Raw genomic sequence first — 21,052 nt, 5'->3', positions numbered from 1 at the left:
GAGGAGCTGCAGCAACGTGCAGTACAACAAAAATATGTTTTTATGAAACTTTTAACCACATAAACCTATTCTGGTACAACCTCAAAATACAATTATGAACCTGAACAAATGAAGCAGAAATATGAGCCACTTAAAAAAAAAAAAAAAATGAGAGATGGAACAAAACACTGACTGTTTACATTAATTAATTAGTATTAATAGAAAGTAATTAAAACAGTGAAGGAATTTCTATTTTTGACCATACTAGAAAAGATACCGGCACTAGGTATCTCACTGGGTAGCGAGCGTGGCCCATATTTAGAGGGTATTGCCCGCTCTTTGTGCATGTCTTCCCCTTAAAATGCACAAAAAATACAAAAAAATAAAATAAAAAAATACTTTGAGAACCCAATAAAATGGTGGTTAATATGAAAATCTTAAGTAATACACACATGTACTCATACTGTACATGATTGAATTAGGAAAATGGGAAACATCAAATCAAGAAATGAACGGCCTTCTGAGGCGTCCCTTGTAGTGTTAAGTGTCTATTCATGGTATTTTTTGACAGCTTGAAATATGATACTTAATCTATGGAGGGGTCAGGATTTTAGAAATAAACAGGTGAGGTCCAGATGTGGTGAACAGCTCCTTCCATGGTTTCAGCTCGCATACAATCACATAAATTCCACATACACACACACACAACACACCACACACACACACACACACCCACAAACAAACACACAACACACCACCACACACACACACACACACACACAACACACACACACACACACCCACACACCCAAAACACGATGTGTCTCACTATCTTTGTGGAGACCAGTCATTGACATAATGCAGTCATAGCCCCTTACTAACCTTAACCATCCAAACCTAAAGCCTAACCTTAACCCTTACCCTCACCGTAACCATAACAACTGAATGCCTAACCTTAACCCCCACCCTAACCATAACCTAATTCTAACCCTGATCCTAAAACCAAGTCTTATTCCTCAAACAGCCCTTTAACGTTATGGGGACCAGCATTTTGTCCCCACAAAGCTGTCAGGACCCCATAAGTATACTGTATTCCCGGTTTTTGGTCCCCACAAATGTAGTTAAAGAGAGTGTACACACACACACACACACACACACACACACAGCACATACACAGCACATGCACACACACAGCACATGCACACACATCACATGCAGAGAAAACAATACCTACTTGGGAAGATCAACACTAAATATAGGCTGTTTCCCACTGGGAGGTTTTCTGAGGTTGAACTCACTCAAACCCAGAGCTGGTTATTCTTTAGATTTTTCTCACAGAGGAGTGAGTCTCACACAGAGGAGTGACTTTCTCAGTCCTGCAGCTGAGACACAAGACACATCTCATTATGAAGCCCTTTTCACACTGCATTATGCAGAAGTAGGTTGCACAGTTTGGAGGTGCTTTTTGGACGCCATATACTTCATCTGTACTTTTTTTGTAGTGATAACAGAGGGAAATTACGTTGACAGCTGGAGTTCAACTGAATATAATAAAAGTATCACTGCTGTCAGGTACAAATGGTGCATAGTTACTCTCAGGACTCCACTCCGCACTATCTACCTATACTTTATATTTTTATTTCCTTATATTTTGTATTTTTATATTTCGTGTCAACAGTGTAAAGGGGTTGCTTCAATCTCATTTCCCAGGTACTGCACTTGTGTATAATGACAATAAAGGCTTTCTATTCTATTCTATCTCTGAAATGTATATTTTTTCAGAAAACTTGTTTTTAACTCTGTAAAAATGTTTGTTATGTGAAGAGGTTTTTTTATACAAATAAAGAGCAATAGAAAAGAAGAACCAACCTCTTGGAGACTGTTCTTGCCAGAAAAAGTCAGCATTTTTTTTTTTTAATTTAAATGCCCCTGGGATCAGACTGCACAATATTTTTTGTCTTTCAACATGGTCAGATTAGGTGATCATCGGGAGTCATGTTGAAGAGATATGCATGGACCAATCACAACCAAAATATGTAAAATGGTACAAAATATCTAATAGAAAACTATATTTATACAAAATATGTAACTAACCCTTCAGTTCAATCCAGCACTTTGTACATCCACCCAACCTTCTCCCTACGCCTCACTGGAAATTACATTAATTTAACTATTTTGCAGCTGCAAATAGGTTTGAAACCGAAAAACCTAATCTAATATATTTAATATAATAATAATATAATATAATATATAAACACATAGAATGAATGATAATCTACATAATGTAAATGGACTGTTGTTGTATAGCGTTTTTCTAGTCTCAACGACTATTTAAAGTGCTTTCACATAGTACAGGAACCATTCACACAACTAAATACCTGCCGTCAGACATCAGACGAACACTCACACTGATGGCGCAGCATCGGGGGCGACTGGGGGTTCGGCGTTTTGCCCGAGGACACGTCAACCCGGGACAGCAGGACCAGGAACCAGCAACCGAACCAGCAACCTTCCTACTGGCAGGCGACCGCTCTGCCACTGAGCCACGGCCGCCCCTGTGAGCTGATGTCGTTTATTGATCTGGAAAACCGCCCAGTGTTCGTTGAGGACGCGTTTCATTTGCTTCCAAACTAAATCTTCGCAGATTTCGCCTTGCTATCAATTTCACGCAGTACCAAAAAAGTATTATAAGTAAACTTTACATGTCCTCGAAGACTTAAGTGGAAAAACAAGAAAGGTTGGAGGAATATTTTGTAAACCCCCCCCCCTTTAACTTGATTCATGAGCTACTTTATATGGTCTCATGTGTAATGTAAAATCCTGATCTGCAAGGTAATGACAATAGTGATATTCCTAAAATCCAAACATCGCCAATTTTGGCCATGTTCATTATCTCATTTTTTCCTCACTGACATTGACTTTTTCTGCTAATACTACTTTTATTATAAATGCGGACCTTTAACCCGTTAAGGCCCATTTCCTTACTGTGGTTTGTTACTTTAGCTTCAGAGGTCCACCTCTGGTAGCTCAGGCCTACTCCCTCTCACTGCTGTATTTCCTCTTTATTTACCCTCTCTGGCTCCTCACATTTTGCCCCAGGGACTGCTAGTATTGAATTACTGTAGTGTACTGAAGTGTCCAAACAGGACCCAGGTAGATATCAGAGAGAGAGAGAAGCCCAGCAGACTAGGATAATGTATAGTTAATTAAATACAGTGAGAAGTGAACTCAGAGGGGCAGTAAGTGGGATGTATTTATGGTCTCATAGCAGAAAACAGCCACATCTGCGGGTCCGGGTAGGGTTGTAGATCAATACCCATGATTGACCTGCAACCAGGGTCTGAATGTAACTTTGGGTTTTTTTTCCCCTCCCTGCCACTATGGCAGGCAGTGTGTTGTTGTTGTTACTAGGCTAAATAAAAGGAAAAACATTTAGATAATTTGGAAATCTCATGTAAAGAATGATTTCAACATTCTATCTATTTACACAACAAAACACTACATGCATGGATCGTTTGTCTGTCAAAGAAAATGTACATTTGTTATAACAATGGCTTTAAATTTTGTCTTTTTTGGGGGGGTCAAATTCATCATATTTGGCTATTTTACATCAAAATACTTTTGTTGTGCTGTGACTAAAATTTGGAACAGTTTACCAGATGATGCCAGATACTCAAAACAGTAGTAGTAGTAGTAGTAGTAGTAGTAGTAGTAAAGCCTTTCTATCTATTCGGAATTTGGGGTGGATAAGGACGACTAAAATTATTTAACTTTTACGAATTTTTATCATGTTTAATGCTTTAATTTATGCACCTTGTTAGGGTCATTTAATGTCTATGTGTTGTTTTATTTTGTTTAATTTGCATTTTGTTAGTTTTTGTATGTGAATATTTGTTGAGTGTGTTATATGTATGTGGTATGTGGAATTGAACAAAACCAAATGGGAAAATATGTACTTTTGTAAATGTTGGCGACATAACTATCTAAAAACAGAGTGTTTTGTGATTAAATACCGGTCCCCGAGCTGTTGTCAGCCGTTATCAGCGTGCACACTAGCCGGGGATATGTTTCATTATTGTGCGAGTCCGACAAGTTTCATAATCACCGCGTAATAAATCACAACCCCCTGACAGCCCCGACCATTACCCACCATTGTTTAACCACAGCGTGTTATGTAACGGTCTGCATCAGCAGCTTGCTCTCCCTCCACTCAACTACTTGACATGAAAAACACAGTCAGCCTCCGTGACTTTCAAATCCCTCTACTCACGTCTTGCATATAGATTGAACATTAAGAAACAAAAGTTGTGGCCTTGTAGGGAGGCGGTTGCAAGGAATCCTGGCGTGGTTTTCCTCCAGTATCAGAGGACGGTGGGAAAACCCCGTTCTGTCCCAGAGGAAGACGATTTAAAGGCTCCTGAAGCAGGTTAGCCTTGTTATCTTTACCGCTTAGCAAACAAGGTGCAAGAAGCACTTATAAACAAGTAAAAAGTCTTAATAATTGTAATAGTGGGCTATTTTTATTGTTAGAATAACAGAATTAGAGCTGCAACAACTAACTATTACTTCCACAGTCGATTAATCTGTCGATTATTTTCTCTATTAATCAATAAGTTGTTCGGTCTATAAACTGTCAGAAATGCGCTGTAAAATAAAAAAATAACAAATGGCAATTTGTTGCTTCCGGGCTGGAACTACCAACTTATTGGAGTCGGACTCAAGGAATTTTACAGTAAAAACGACAATATGACAATTTTAACGGATTAAACAACTGAGATAGCACTTGTTAGTTTAGCAAACTTTAGAGGCACAGCTAGTTGGATTTTCTCCATTTTGGACAGAGCCAGGCTTGCAGTTTCTACCCTTTTCCAGTCTTTATGCTAAGCTAAGCTAACCAGCTGCTGGCTGGAGCTTCATATTTAACAGAGACATTAGAGTGGTATCAATCTTCTGAGCCTGTCATCCAACTTTTCACCAGAAAGGGAATAATCTTAGTTCCCAAAATGTGGGACTTGTTTTTACTTATGGTTAAACGTTCCACAACTCCGCAACTTAAACTGTTTTCAGAGCAGCTAAGAGCTTCAGCTCCATTCGGACAGGATTCACACTACAGGGGAAGGTGGGGAACTAAATATTCACTGTGCTCCTCTCCTCTGTAATTTAGTTCATCGTTCCGGAGGACATTAGCGGGAAATTACAATATATGGTGTGTAGGATGATATGTAACCTCTTCAGTGTGTAATTCTCTGTTATACATGTTGGTGGACTTATTGGTTTGTTGTGAAGTTTGGATTTTAAGGAATTCATTGAGGCAAATGACAAAATGACATTATTGTTGCTAAGCCGTCTATACACATGATCTGTGGCAAAACCGCGAGGTAGGGCACAGAGAAAAGAGGCAAAGCGCAGGAACATCCTGGACTTGGTTGCGCTTATGGTTGTGCCTTGAAAGGTCAGCTACCCCTCTCATTCCCCCTGCTCTGGGGTTTCCCCCTCTCATTCCCCCTGCTCTGGGGTTTTCTTCTCCTTCTCATTCCCCCTGCTCTGGTGTTTCCCCCTCTCATTCCCCCTGCTCTGGTGTTTTCCCCTCTCATTCCCCCTGTTCCGGCATTTCTCCCTCTTATTATCCCTGCTCTAGTGTTTCCCCTCTCATTCCCCCCGCTCTGGGCATTCCCCCCTCTCATTCCCCCTGCTCTAGTGTTTCCCCCTCTCATTCCCCCTGCTCTGGTGTATCCCCCTCTCTTTCTCCCTGCTCTGGGGTTTCTCCTTCTCATTCCCCCTGCTCTGGTGTTTCCCCCTCTCATTCCCCCTGCTCTGGGGTTTCCCCCTCTCATTCCCCATGCTCTGGGGTTTCCTCCTTCTCATTCCCCCTGCTCTGGGTGTTTCCCCCCCTCTCATTTTCCCCCTGCTCTAGTGTTTCCCCCCCCTCTCATTCCCCCCGCTCTGGCTCCCCCCTCTCATCCCCCTGCTCTAGTGTTTCCCCCTCTCATTCCCCCTGCTCTGGTGTATCCCCCTCTCATTCCCCCTGCTCGGGTTTCTCCTTCTCATTCCCCCTGCTCTGGTGTTTCCCCCTCTCATTCCCCCTGCTCTGGGGTTTCTCCTTCTCATTCCCCCTGCTCTGGTGTTTCCCCCTCTCATTCCCCCTGCTCTGGGTTTCTCCTTCTCACCCCCGACTGGTTGTTTTCCCTCCTCCCCTCTCATTCCCCCTGCTCCGGCATTTCTCCCTCTTATTCCCCCTGCTCTAGTGTTTCCCCCTCTCATTCTCCCGGCTCTCCCCACAGGAAAACAATGGAACATCATGTGTAGGCCTCTCTAGAAAAACTTTGGGAGGAAAGCTGTAGCTGTGATATTTAATGTTATTTATGTTACTGACTGCAGAAGTTTTCTACTTCTCTCTCTGTTTGGTTTCCCGCTCAGTGCTGAGGAAATGAGCGCTGTCTGAGATAATTGCCACAAAAACACGTCAGTGTGGCACAGACTCGCTCAGACCCACCATGGGTCTGGTCATGGTCAGAATAAAGAAAAGGTTAAATCGATAATTGGGTGGGGGTGGGGGAGTCGGCGTTACTAATATGCTAATTACATCTGTTCCATGGATGTTCATCTGTTACCGAGTGGTTACAGCTTGTGCGGAATATGATAAATTGCTTAGACATTTTTTAAGTCGCCTCAGGGTTTTCTGGCATTGAAAACGATCTGGTTGTTGTAGTGTAGCACAGATGGGCAAACTGGAATCTCACAAATTAAAAGTTATTATATAAATTATTATTGTTCACCTGAAACAAAAAAGGTGAACTTTAAAATCCTGAAAATCCTTAAAAGCCAAAGCTCTCAAATGAAAACATTGCCTATGGTTTTTTTTTTAATTTTCTTATCTCCAATGTGCGTTTATTTTTATTTTCCAATTGCTATTTAATGTCTTTCCCTTTTACTTTTAATTCTGGGTAAAATTATCCCCCAAAAAAGGCTTTTTCATTACACAGACTCTTGAGTTACATCAGAGATTGCTCCCTGCAGGCTCCAGTTTACCTTGTGTGTTGTTAAGTGGAAGGGAAGAGGAAGGGTGTGTGTCTACGGGTTGTGTGCTTTGAGTGTGTGGGTACGGGTTTTGAGTGTGTGGGTACAGGGGGCTGGTCTCTAGTCTCCGAGCCGGAGTCTTTAAAAGAGGCTGGATCAGCAGCAGTGTTGTTGTTGCTGTGCGCCACGGGTGGAAACATAATTGTGCATTTTTGTTTATGACTTTTGCGCGGTTCCCTTTCCGCGCAACCCGGTGACTGTCCCGTTCATGGTGGAGTAACCGTGGAGTTTCAGTCACAGTCGCCCGGGGGTAAAGGTAGCGCACAGCCGGGCAGCCACTTCCGCGCGCACGGAGGACAAGCGGTCACCATGCTCTTCCCCTGGGAGAGCTCCTGCAACTCCACGGGCACAAACTGCACCGAAGGGTTCAACTCGACGCACGCGCTGGAGTCCGGTGCAGCCGCCGGAGACATCGGCGCGAAGAGAAATGACACCGACCCGTTTGGACGGAACGAGGACGTGGCCAAGCTCGAGATCACCGTCCTGAGCCTGGCGTTCCTCGCGGCAGTGGTGGGGAACGTGAGCGTGCTGCTGGCCATGTACAAAACGCGGCGGAAACCGTCGCGCATGCACCTGTTCATGAAGCACCTGAGCCTCGCGGACCTGGTGGTGGCCTTCTTCCAGGTGCTGCCGCAGCTCTGCTGGGAGATCACCTACCGCTTCCACGGCCCGGACTTCCTGTGCCGCATCGTCAAGCACCTGCAGGTGCTGGGCATGTTCGCCTCCACCTACATGATGGTGATGATGACCCTGGACCGCTACATCGCCATCTGCCACCCGCTGCAGACGCTCCAGCAGCCGACGCAGCGCGCGCACATCATGATCGGCTCGACGTGGGCGTGCAGCCTGGTGCTCAGCATCCCGCAGTACTTCATCTTCTCCCTGAGCGAGGTGCACCCCGGCTCGGCCGTCTACGACTGCTGGGGACACTTCGTGGAGCCGTGGGGGCTTCGCGCGTACATCACCTGGATGACGGCCGGGATCTTTCTGGTGCCGGTGGTCGTGCTCGTGTTCTGCTACGGACTCATCTGCCGCACCATCTGGATGAACCTCAAGTATAAGACCCGGAGGAATAAGACCGCGGGCTCGGCGGCGGAGTCCAAAAACGGGGCTCTGAACCGCGGCTCGGTCAGCAGCGTCAGCACCATCTCCCGCGCCAAATTACGCACGGTGAAGATGACTTTCGTGATCGTGCTGGCGTACGTGGTGTGCTGGACGCCTTTCTTCACCGTGCAGATGTGGTCCGTGTGGGACAAGACCTTCTCCTGGGACGGTGAGTGTCCTGCTGTGAGGACGCCATCTCGCCACTAACGTTAGACGAAGCGATATGCTAAAAAGAAACAACCTGTGTGGATATACACCTCTTATTAACACATAATTCCTCCTAAAATGCAGCACTTTATTGTACCTTAAAAGGCTGGAAAAATTGCGATATTTCCCTAAAATGTCGACCAATTACTGATGTATTTCCACTTTCTCAAACAATAAGCAGGTGTGAAAGATCACGAAGCAAAAGTGGAATATATTTAAATGTATAACCTGTCACCACACTGACTGATCATGTTTTAGTTTTAATTATAGGTCAAATATCTGCATTCTTATTTGAGCCTACCTTTGAAACAGTTTCATAACGTGTAAAATGTTCTCTTCACATCAGTTAAAGTGTATAAAAATTATACAAGTGTAGTATGTCACACTGAAAAAGTGGAACTCTCAACTGTAAACTTTGCATGAGGCCAAACTGTTCCAAAGAATAATAAAATAGTTGTGCAGTCAGCCTGGTGTGATCTTCATACGATGGAGCTAAGGATAAGAATTTTACTTTGCCGCCTCAAAGCCTGTAAAAACCTGTCTGCAGGAGCTGCTGCTCAAAGAGCTACAGAATTTCATTATGGCTTCCAAAGAGAGTTTTACTGACTCATGAGAGTTCACAGGTGCTGCTTTCAGAGGCTTTCTGACTCTGAAAGGAATTCATTTTCAGAGGAACAGTTGAAACCGAACATGTTGAAAAGCCACTTAAATCCAAAAATGTACTGATCAAAATGTAATCAAGCCACAACCACAACATGCTCTGGCTCTGGTTCAGTGAGAGGGGGAGTCGACCAATCAGCAGCCAGACAGAAACATGAATAAGCTGTGTACGTGCATACCTAACGACCAATCACTGATCCCCACTGTTAGTCCACATTCATTTAAATCAACCATATACAGCATGTTTTATTTTCTCTCTAAATGCACAAAAGATCCTCCCTTCAGTTCCACAACAATCGATACGACGGCGTTCATAAAAAGGTTTTTAAAATTAAGATTTAGATCATTTTTGAATGTTTTTGTAACAATTTCAGACTATAGACAAAAGCAGCTTCTCTTTTCCAACCTGAAATCATAAGTGGCACGAGCAGATTTCATCAGCTGTTTTTTCACATTAGAAAATTATCTCCATAAGTTGGTTGAAAAAACAGTTTCAGGCTAACTTTTAATGCTTCCAGCTGCCTTGTTTTAAAATGAGAACCTTGTAAAAGGAGACCTTTCTTGTCCACATACACGATGTTGATTGAGGCAAAAAGTCAGGATCCTCACCATACGATCCATGTAAAAGACATGCTTGTGCTTGTATTGCAGTGCCAGCAAATAATAAGCATAAGAAAAAAATGCTCCTCAGCTTACATACTTGTTGGTATCTATAAACAGTATGTTTTTAATTGAATCATTACAACAGAGAAGGTTTTTGAGATGAGGACTAACTGATGTGTTTGGTAAATATAAAGTTGCCTTTGATCCGCTATACCTGCTTCCACAAAGTGGAGAAATACTACAAAGTCATTGAGAAAAGAATTGTACAATGATTCTGTAATGGAAATAACTGGCACTTGCAGACACACACAGTGTATAAGAAGGTAATGCAACTGTGTCCAGGTTTGGTGTGTTCACTGTCATTGGTCATGTCCAGACACGTGCCTTCCCTGGGCAATCGTCCCCGTAGTGCATATAGAAGTAATTTATACACATCTAAGAATCTAAGCGTGAATTTTCCTGTACTTACATGGACATTTACATGTTTAATCAGTGAAGGAAAGTGACTTTTAAAAGCGAAAGCAGTAAGAACACTTGAGCAATGCTCAGGTGGTTGGTGTAACTTTAGTTGGAGTTGTTGATGCATGCCATGTTATTGTGAAGAACAAGTACGCACAACACCCCCCCCCCCCCCCCCCCCCCCCCCGAAAACCAACCAGTGCCCAGTGAGTTTTTACAATGGAGAAATAAGACTGTCTCAACATAGCCAAGGTAGACTCTTGTAAAGACAAAGCTAGTGTAAATGCTTAAAATGATCTTCTGTTAGAAAGGAAAGAAGTTACATTTTAGTGTTACACCATTAAACTAACTGAAAACATTACAAGATCTTATAGTTGTATACAAACAGATATTCTGATAGAACGCCAATATATGTCGGAGCAAGAACACAGTTCCGGTGTACTGGAAAAAACTCCTAAATACAAAAGTCCTAAACTGTAAATCCAGTAATTACAGGCTCACGCTGGGTCTGGAGGGGAGAATAAACATTTGGCAGGCATGTTAGTGAGAGTAAACACCTCTGATTAGTTGTTAACATTTCAGTGGGTGCCTCATAAATCTTTTGTTTCCCTGCAGACTCCGAGAACACCACGGTGACGCTGACCGCCCTGCTGGCCAGCCTCAACAGCTGCTGCAACCCCTGGATCTACATGATCTTCAGCGGCCACCTCCTCTCGGACTTTGCGAGCAGCATGCCTTGCTGCCGCCCGCTGAAGGCCAAGTTGAGCCAACAGGATTCGGTCAGCAGCAGCCGCCGGACCACGCTGCTGTCCCGCCTGCAGGGTCCGCGCCTCTCCGAGCCGTTCAGAGACCTCAACCCACCCCCTGGACCCTCTCCGCAGCTCCCGTCTGCATCCTGAACACTGGAAACGCGACCCTTGTGTCTGTAATACATGAAGTGGTCTCAGTTTGCTGGCTCGTGGCGAGGGAAGGTATGATCTCATCCGAGGGCGCGGTCAAATCCACAGCTCGCTTGTTGCTTTTAGCTTCACACGGCTGCTAGAAAACGAGTTTTAATAACGCTCCTCAGTCTGCCAGCTTGGAGTTTTTTTGGCGATAAACGGAGCCAAAACAAATCCACATCAGCCATTAGCATGATGGATGATGTCTGTGTTCTCTGCTGTAATGTAACTTCTTTAGAATCATCTGTTCACACTGAGATTCATTTTGTGGTGCATGAGTAAACTATAGCTTTCATGAGTCTACATGCATGTCTCTGTACCAGGGATCTTCAAAAGTTCAAATTAGTGCAATGTTTTCTTTCCAAAAATTGACAAGTCTTAACATGAATCCAACAATTTCTTAGCAAATGTAAATCCCCACTGGTGAAAGGCTTCCTGGCCTATAGGTAGTCACTTAGATATCCCTCCCCAGATACAGTTCATCCTAAGGATTCACTGTGCCACATGTACACTACTGTTCAAAAGTTTGGGGTCACATTGAAATGTCCTTATTTTTGAAGGAAAAGCACTGTACTTTTCAATGAAGATAACTTTAAACTAGTCTTAACTTTGAAGAATACATCTATACATTGCTAATGTTGTAAATGACACTAGCTGCAAATGTCTGGTTTTTGGTGCAATATCTACATAGGTGTATAGAGGCATTTCCAGCAACTATCACTCCTGTGTTCTAATGGTACAATGTGTTTGCTCAGGATCAGAGGCTAATTGATGATTAGAAAAACCTTGTGCAATCATGTTCACACATCTGAAAACAGTAGGTCGTTACAGAAGTTACAAAACTGACTTCCTTTGAGCAGATTGAGTTTCTGGAGCATCACATTTGTGGGGTCAATTAAACGCTCAAAATGGCCAGAAAAAGAGAACTTTCATCTGAAACTCGACAGTCTATTCTTGTCGAGAAATGAAGGCTATTCCATGCGAGACATTGCTAAGAAATTGAAGATTTCCTACAACGGTGTGTACTACTCCCTTCAGACGACAGCACAAAAGGCTCTAACCAGAGTAGAAAAAGAAGAGTGGGAGGCCGGTTGCCAAACTGAGCAAGAAGATAAGTACATTAGAGTCTCTAGTTTGAGAAAAGATGCCTCACAAGTCCCAAACTGGCATCTTCATAAATAGTACCCGCACAAACACCAGTGTCAACATCTACAGTGAAGAGGTGGCTGCGGGGTCTGGGCTCAGGGCAGAGTGGCAAAGAAAAAGCCATATCTGAGACTGGCCAATAAAAGAAAAAGATTAAGATGGGCAAAAAAACACAGACATTGGACAGAGGAAGACTGGAAAAAAGTGTTGTGGGGATGAATCAAGTTTGAGGTGTTTGGATCACAAAGAAGAACGTTTGTGAGACGCAGAACAAATGAAAGATGTGGAAGAATGCCTGACGCCATGTTAGCATGGTGGAGGTAATATGATGGTCTGGGGTGCTTTGGTGCTGGGAAGGTGGGAGATTTGTACAGGGTAAAAGGGATTCTGAATAAGAAGGCTATCACTCCATTTTTGCAACGCCATGCCATACCCAGTGGACAGCGTGATTGGAGCCAATTTCATCCTACAACAGGACAATGACCCTAACAACACTCCAAATTGTGCAAGAACTATTTAGAGCAGAAGCAGGCCGTGGTATTCTATCGGTAATGGAGGGCCAGCGCAGTCACCAGATCTGAACCCCATTGAGCTGTTGTGGGAGCAGCTTGACCGTCGGTACGCAAGAAGTGCCCATCCAACCAATCCAACTTGTGGGAGCTGCTTCTGGAAGCGTGGGTGACATTTCTCCAGATTACCTCAACAAATTAACAGCTAGAATGCAAAGGTCTGCAATGCTGTAATGCTGCAAATGGAGGATTCTTTGACGAAAGCAAAGTTTGATGTAAAAAATCTTATTCAAATACAAATCATTATTTCTAACCTTGTCAATGTCTTGACTCTATTTTCTATATTTCACAAACGTAGGGGTGAATAAGTGTGACTTTTCAGGAAAACACAAAATTGTTTGGGTGACCCCAAATTTTAAGGTAGTGTATGTTTTGACATAAAAACATGATTTATAAAATCATGCCATAAACTATAAGGCTATTTTAATAGCTTAGTATTCTATCCAAAAAAAGGTGTGTATAAATGCTTTAGGCTGCCCTGCACGTTATTTTAGGCCCAGTTTAATATGCAACTTAATTTTACACAACATATGTAGTAGGAGGTCCCCGCTCCGTCTCTCTTTCAGTTAAGGGGTCCTTGGCTTAAAACCCCAGCTCTTTACCCATGAGCTCGTATGCTGCATGTGGGGTTGTTTTCTTTAGGTCTTTGAGGTTATAGTCAGTGAGTGAGCTTGGTATAACAAAAATAACTACTCGCACATAAGGACAAGCTATTTGTGAAAATGATTTGGGCATGATGACTGCTTGGACCAAGTTGGACCGGTCCGGGTCTGTTCCAGTCTGGGTCAGTCACCAGATTAAATGTGTGAAATGTAAAGAGTCTAATGTAAAGTCTTCAGGTCCACTTGCTGCACGTCGCACTCATACAGATTTTGTTGACAAAACATGTTTGATATTCGATATCATATATCATGTCAAACTTTCCAAATGTACTGTAGTTCTTAATATTTGCAGTATTACACACAAATGTATCACAGCACAGTCTCAATGCTTTAAAAAAGGTACTAGGGCTGCAGCAACTAATCACTACTTTCATTATCAATTAATTCGACAGTTATTTTCTTGATTGTTGGTTAATCATTTGGTCTAGAAACTCTCAGCAAATATTTAAAAAATACAGCACAGTATTTTCCCAAAAAAGTTTACATGTTCAAATCCTCGATTTTGTAGAACAATCAGTTCAAACGTCAAAGCTTGTTGTCAGAAAACCAAATTATTTATGTTTGAGGAGCTGGAATTGGGAGTAATTTTATTAAAGTGCTCATATTCTGCTCATTTTCAGGTTGATAACTGTATTTAGACATTGTACCAGAATTCTTTTTTTTTATGTGGTTTAATTTTCAGAAAACACCATAAATTTGTTGCACTGCACATTGCTGCAGCTCCTCTTTTCACCCTGTGTGTTGAGCTCTCTGTTTTAGCCACAGAGTGAGGCATCCCACTTCTGTACCATCTTTGTTGAGAGTCTCATGAGCAGTAAGTACCGCTAGCTTATCAGTTGCAGAGTAGAGATGTTCCGATACCGATACCAGTATCAGTATCGCCTCCGATACTGCCTAAAACGCTGGTATCAAGAAGTACTGGAGTTCATGCACCGATCCGAAACCACGTAATAAAGCCCTAAAGAAAATCTATGTTAAAGTAGTTTATTTATGTTATTTTTCTGTTATAACTGACTGTCAAACTGTATTACAAAAGAAAATTCTGTGGCTTTCATTGTTTGCTCATGTTTCACAAAGAGCTTAACCTGAGCCAGACCGACAACAAAGATAGAAATCATATCATATCATATCCATACAGGGATAGCAGTACACAGCTGTTAAAACATATTAAAATATATGTCGCACTGGTATCGGATCAGTACTTATGTTAGTTAGTTCAGGTATCAGAATCAGTATTGGGAAGCAAAAAATGGTATCAGACCATCTCTATTGCAGAGCATGAGGGAGTGTCCTGACAGTACCTAGGTAAGGACTACTAGCCAGTCAGGAGCAGAGTATGAGGGCCCTGACAGTACCTAGGTAAGGACTACTAGCCAGTCAGGAGCAGAGTATGAGGTCCTGACAGTACCTAGGTAAGGACTACTAGCCAGTCAGGAGCAGAGTATGAGGACCCTGACAGTACCTAGGTAAGGACTACTAGCCAGTCAGAAGCAGAGTATGAGGTCCTGACAGTACCTAGGTAAGGAATATAGCCCGTCAGAAGCAGAGTATGAGGTCCTGACAGTACCTAGGTAAGGACTACTAGCCGTCAGAAGCAGAGCATGAGGGAGTGCCCGACAGTACCTAGGTAAGGACTACTAGCCAGTCAACAGAAGCAGAGTATGAGGGCCTGACAGTACCTAGGTAAGGACTACTGACAGTCAGAAGCAGAGGTATGAGGGCCCTGACAGTACCTAGGTAAGGACTACTAGCCAGTCAGGAGCAGAGTATGAGGGCCCTGACAGTACCTAGGTAAGGACTACTAGCCAGTCAGGAGCAGAGTATGAGGTCCTGACAGTACCTAGGTAAGGACTACTAGCCAGTCAGAAGCAGAGTATGAGGGCCCTGACAGTACCTAGGTAAGGACTACTAGCCAGTCAGAAGCAGAGTATGAGGGCCCTGACAGTACCTAGGTAAGGACTACTAGTCCAGTCAGAAAGACAAGCAGAGTATGAGGGCCCTGACAGTACCTAGGTAAGGACTACTAGCCAGTCAGGAGCAGAGCATGAGGGCCCTGACAGTACCTAGGTAAGGACTACTAGCCAGTCAGAAGCAGAGTATGAGGGGCCTGACAGTAACTAGGTAAGGATACTAGCCAGTCAGAAGCAGAGCATGAGGGCGTGCCTGACAGTACCTAGGTAAGGACTACTAGCCAGTCAGGAGCAGAGTATGAGAGGTCTGACAGTACTAGGTAAGGATACTAGCCAGTCAGAAGCAGAGTATGAGTGCGTACCGACAGTACCTAGGTAAGGAACTACTAGCCAGTCAGAAGCGAGTATGAGGTCCTGACAGTACCTAGGTAGGACTACTAGCCAGTCAGAGCAGAGTATGAGGGCCCTGACAGTACCTAGGTAAGGACTACTAGCCAGTCAGGAGCAGAGCATGAGGGCCCTGACAGTACCTAGGTAAGGACTACTAGCCAGTCAGGAGCAGAGCATGAGGGCGTGCTAGGTGAGCATTACAACGTGTGTTACAAAGTGACGCACGTTCGTTGTTTGGAGCAGTTTGTGAACAGAATTGGAGATGGTAAGCTTTTTCTCTTTGTAAACCTATAATGTGCAAAAAAAAGGATTTATATTTTTAGTTTGCAATTTGACTGTCCTGAAATGTAATTCCTTTTTTTTTTTACAAGCATATTAAATTTAGCTTATTTCCGTTGTGAACATTATCAAAATTATGATCGCTTTGGCTAGTAAATGGAAAGGTGATTAAGATAATGAAAGCACAAATATCATTAACCCTGTGAATACACTTCTTTTGAAACATGGTTGATTATGATGTCTCATTACACACACACACACACACATACACACATACACAAAGAGACACACACACACACACACACACACACACACACACACACATACACATACACATACACACACACACACACAGAGCTTTGCATTAATGGGAATGATGTAACTGCGCTGGCTTGTTAACTCTCTATCTAGATTTCCCAGATGTGTTGTTGTTGTAAATATGTTTCACCAGTGTAACGTTTCCTGTCATCTATATATATATATATATTTCACATGCAAAGAAAGATAAATGTTCTTTCTTGTATCATCACATGTGTGGCTGGTTTCTGTCTGCACATTCAAAAACACACCTTATGTAACGGGGGCCCTTCTGGGAGCGTGACACAGCTGCTTTCAGCATTTCTTGGTAAGAGGAAAAAAAAACGACAGCTCTTAGTTTACTTTTTTTTTTTTTTTTTTTTTTTTAGCCATGCTAGTGCCGTGAGTTCATAGCAATGTCAGCCTGTCAGATGGTCGGTCCACGCTTTGGTCTGAACTAAAATATCTCAATTATTATTGGATTTTGATTACATTTGTACAGACATTTTGTGTTTTCTAGAGCAGGGGTTCCAAAAACTTTCAGCCCACGACCCCCAAAGTAACGGTGCAGTGCAAGTGACTAGCGACAACTATAAACGTATGTAAACTCTTATATATATAATATATATTATATATTATATAATATATATATATATATAAACACGCACTATAGGCGTGAAAATCAAAAGAGTTTCCCTTTTTATTATTTGCTGGTTTTATTTTAAATTTAGCCACTAGTTTTATCTTGTGTAATCATGGCTAACATTATGCTATTTCTAATCGTTTTAAAATTGTTGTTTTATTTCTGGAAATCAACTTGCGACCCCCCCCTCTCTGGCTCGCGACCCCCCTGTGGGTCCCGACCCCCACTTTGGGACTCGCTGTTCTAGAGAATGAATACCATTGACTTTGGTAATCCTCCTCTAGGGTCACCATGAGGTTGAACTTTGTTGTTTTAAATGCATATCTAAATTTATCAAAACACTATATATCTTCACTAATATCACCACCTATGCAGCTGATGTACTTGTTAGCAAACAGTTGCTTGTCTAATCTTTGTTTTTTTGTGTCCACCCGATCAATGTCGGTGCACTATTCTTTCTCTTTTTGTTGTTTTTGGGCTCCACCAACTCCCGAGGGAAACATCTGTCTCTTTAGCTGCTAAATGCTTCACAGCCAGACACAGCTCGTCTCCAACGGGGTCTGGCTGCTGAGCAGGAAGTGTGCAGTGGCTTTTCTCTCTCTCTAAAAACGACGCTACGAGAACGCTGCGAGTGAACCAGAACAGTGTTGAAGTGTTGAATCGGACAGCTGAACAATAAGCTGAAACTATACAGCCCTGTAGAGCAGAGAGGAGCTGCAGATTCAGTGGATTATTATGTGGAGGTTCATCACCACCCGACACCCCCTGGACCATTAGGGGCATAAATCACAAGTTTCATTCTAATCTGATTTTATATCTCGATCCTTTGTACTACGGTACGATATTTGCTGATATCACAAAGTTAGCCACGATACGATTTGATTCGATTCAATTCAGGGGCCTGCGATCGACATTAGCCCATTTAAAACAATCAGTTACATTTATATCCACTCACAAAAATCAACTGAAATATGATATGACAATTTTATTACGGAGCTCCTCCAGACGATTTAAATGAAAAACAAACAATAAAAAGAATATAAAGCGGACATTTTGAAATGAATGCGCATGTATTTTTTTGCCTTTGCATTGATGATATTGGAATCGTTGATCGTTTAATCGATCCAGATCAATGTTACACAGTCAATACACCCCTATTAACCATGTCATATCCTTTTACTAGAAAGAGATTTTCCCTTTTTACTTACCATGGAAAACGAGTTGAGAACAAAGATGCATCCAAAGTGGACACAGAATGGCAGCGAGATACAGATCTTCTCTATGCTGTAGATCTATGATGATGAGTCTCTCTCTATCTCTCTCTCCCTCTCTCTCTCTCTCTCCGACTGACGGTCTGACGGCTTCGACTGTCTGGACTTGATTTGACAGAAATGGAAAAGGGGAAATAAAAAGCCGTCAGTGCAGCAATCACCCATTGCATCTTGATTGAGTTAAACCGAGAGTCTGAAGGCTTAATATAACCCCACGCTGAACCTGAGAGGTGCTGATGAAAAGTGTAACAATTTCCTTTTTGAACTACCTCAAATAGTTTGTACCACCGACTGTACAAATGAAATGTAAGAACCACTGCTCGGGGGAGGCAATTACACTTAAATCATGTGCTCTCCATACAGCTATATCAACACATCTGCCTTGCCTTTAGTGACTTTAAAAACACCTTGACGTGTTTGATAGAAAAACTCTGAACTGCAGCGAGTCGGATTGCAAGGAACAGAATAATGGACCAACAACCTGATAACAAAAAAACTAAAAGTAAGTAAAAACCGGATACTTGAAAGCTTTGGGGGATCTGCAGGCCCCCCCCCCACCTCCCCCACATCCTGTCCTTGCTTAACCCTCTTACTCCAGGACTCATCACCAGACAAACGTGTGTTCTTTTCAGTTTTTGTGTGATTTCTTTGGTGTAAAAATGAGTCACGTTGACACAGCAGATGGTGCAGTGAGGTGGACTTTGGGAGTAACCCAGGTTGACTCAGGTAACTCAGGAGTTGACGTTAAACAGCTGAGCGAGGGGCACAGAAACATAAAAAACGTTAATGTGATTTAAGAAATATAAAAGTCTTTACTATAATTCAACTCACTGATCTGCTGCTGTCAGTGTCCAACTGGACTGGAGGATGGAGCCATTCAGAGTATTTTATCCAAATATTACCCCCCTTTGCCCCGGCTGTGTAAAAAGAGATTATCTACAAAGTCATTGTCATAGAAACCGACAGCTACAGAGGTAAGAAATCACTCTACAAGTACTTTAAATCCAAACTACTGTGAGTAAATAAAAAGTGTATCCACATGGTTGCTATAGTTTCCCTTTTTAACCCACAGAGTGGGACTGTCCAGCCTCCTATCTGCTTAAGAACAGATGACAGTGTCCACACGGATATATTTCTATCAAAGAGCTGAATGCAGGAAATTGTGAAAAAGGAAGTGCATTGTTTAAAGACAGGAAGCGCAGATGAATGTGGCTGTAGAATGGAGCAGCTTTTATCATTAAATGACCTCGGGTGGAGCCCCATCCTGTGCTACAGATTAAGTGGCCTCTATCTTTCTAGCCATCACCCAGACTCCTTTTCCTTCATTTACATTCAGACGGTTGGTCCATCTCTGTAACCCCAAACGTTGCTTCTTCTTCCTGCGATACATTTTTTTTGGTTTGTTTACACCTGTTCACACGAGTGATGAAGAAGCTTCGGCCGACACAAACACCTTTGGCTTCGGTGATCACGCGATCACGCGATCACGCTGACTCTTGGTTCTGATACGGTAGGGGAATGAAACTAAGTACATTTTTAAAATACTTAACTTATAAAAAGGAAATGCCAACGTGAAGTGTCAAAAACTGCAGTTCTTCTAATGGCCACTTGAGGCTGGCTCCAAATAGGAAACCCCCATGGAACCCCATGTTAAATACCCCAACTTTACAGCAGAATTAAACGTGATTACAGCCAGGTACAAAAACAGTTTTGATCTCTATAGCGAGGCTAGCTCCCCCTTCCATGACCACGGTTGAAATCTCCCGTTTAAATTATATTAAGGCTTAGAGTTATGCATAATTAACATCGTGCCGCTTTGATTGACAGGTGGCTGCCGTCCCAGGAGGTGAGCATAGACTGCAGGCTTCCTTCAGCCCGCCTCATCTCCATCAACGCTCCACCTATTCGCCCATATTTGGTTTATTTTGGGAGTTAGGGCAAAATCAGGCACTGCCAAGAAGGCCCCACGGAGCGCCGGCAGCGACCAACTTTGATCTTCATTGAGGTTGGACACTTCTAATCTTTGAATAAATAGTTTATTTGGTCAATAAAATGTGAAAAAATAAAAGCATCAGAAGTTTCAACAGCACAAGTGGTTGACTTTCAGTTATTTTGTTTTCACTCAAGGCTACGTTGAGGTCACAACTTCACTAAAATAACCATAGATATAGAAAGACATGTTCTATATCTATGAAAAGAACCATATCAGATTTTTTCCCCTACAATTAGTACTAGACTACATAGTTCTTTACCTTTTTTAAGCAAACCTCCTGAGAGATTAGAGACCTACTTTAAATATTGAATCTGCATCGTGATCCAAAATTACACAAAGACACACGTGCCAGATTTCTTATTTTAATCGAGAAAATAGTGCAAAAGCACGTCTCTTAAAAAAAAGCAGAAGATAAAAACTTCAAATGTCAAATGTGTGCAAATCGAGCATTTCCATTAATGGCTTTTATGTGCCATATCTCTGTGCATTCAGGAAGTGGTTTCCCTATCGCAGACCTCGGGCCCCGGGGACAAACAAATACTTAAGGAAGGCCAACAACAGCTACGTTTATCTTACTTTAAGACGAAAGCAAGTAGCACCATCTTTAAACCATCAACCCTGCCTGCATGCTTATATGTTGTGCACATAAGTACAGATGTAAATCTTCATCTAAAAACACGCCACGGGGAAGTGCCCAACCGTTCCTTAAAGTAAAATATACGAGAGGTGTTTCTGCAGAAGAATGCAATGAGTTAACCCTTGTGTTGTCTTCCAGTCAACCATGAAAAAAAAAACATTTCTTTTCAACATTATTATCGCTTTTTCCAACATTTTTGTCACTTTTTCAATGTTGTGGGAGCTT

The 21,052-nt window shown here is 42.5% G+C and overlaps 2 protein-coding genes across 16 annotated transcripts in view; one reads left to right on the top strand and one right to left on the bottom strand.

Annotated features, from left to right (window-relative positions):
* nrcama (neuronal cell adhesion molecule a) overlaps positions 1-21,052 on the bottom strand; it is a 1,100,153-nt gene that overhangs the window by 290,015 nt on the left and 789,086 nt on the right. The gene's annotated exons all lie outside the window — the stretch shown is intronic.
* LOC116673013 (arg8-vasotocin receptor) lies at positions 7,152-11,572 on the top strand. The gene is made up of 2 exons (XM_032505100.1): positions 7,152-8,329; positions 10,705-11,572. The coding sequence occupies exons 1-2, from the start codon at positions 7,366-7,368 to the stop codon at positions 10,986-10,988; spliced, it is 1,248 nt and encodes a 415-aa protein (XP_032360991.1). The 5' UTR covers positions 7,152-7,365; the 3' UTR covers positions 10,989-11,572.

Source organism: Etheostoma spectabile, chromosome 23, assembly GCF_008692095.1.
Source record: "Etheostoma spectabile isolate EspeVRDwgs_2016 chromosome 23, UIUC_Espe_1.0, whole genome shotgun sequence".
Lineage (NCBI taxonomy): Eukaryota > Metazoa > Chordata > Actinopteri > Perciformes > Percidae > Etheostoma > Etheostoma spectabile.
This window is presented reverse-complemented; position numbering and strand designations above follow the sequence as displayed.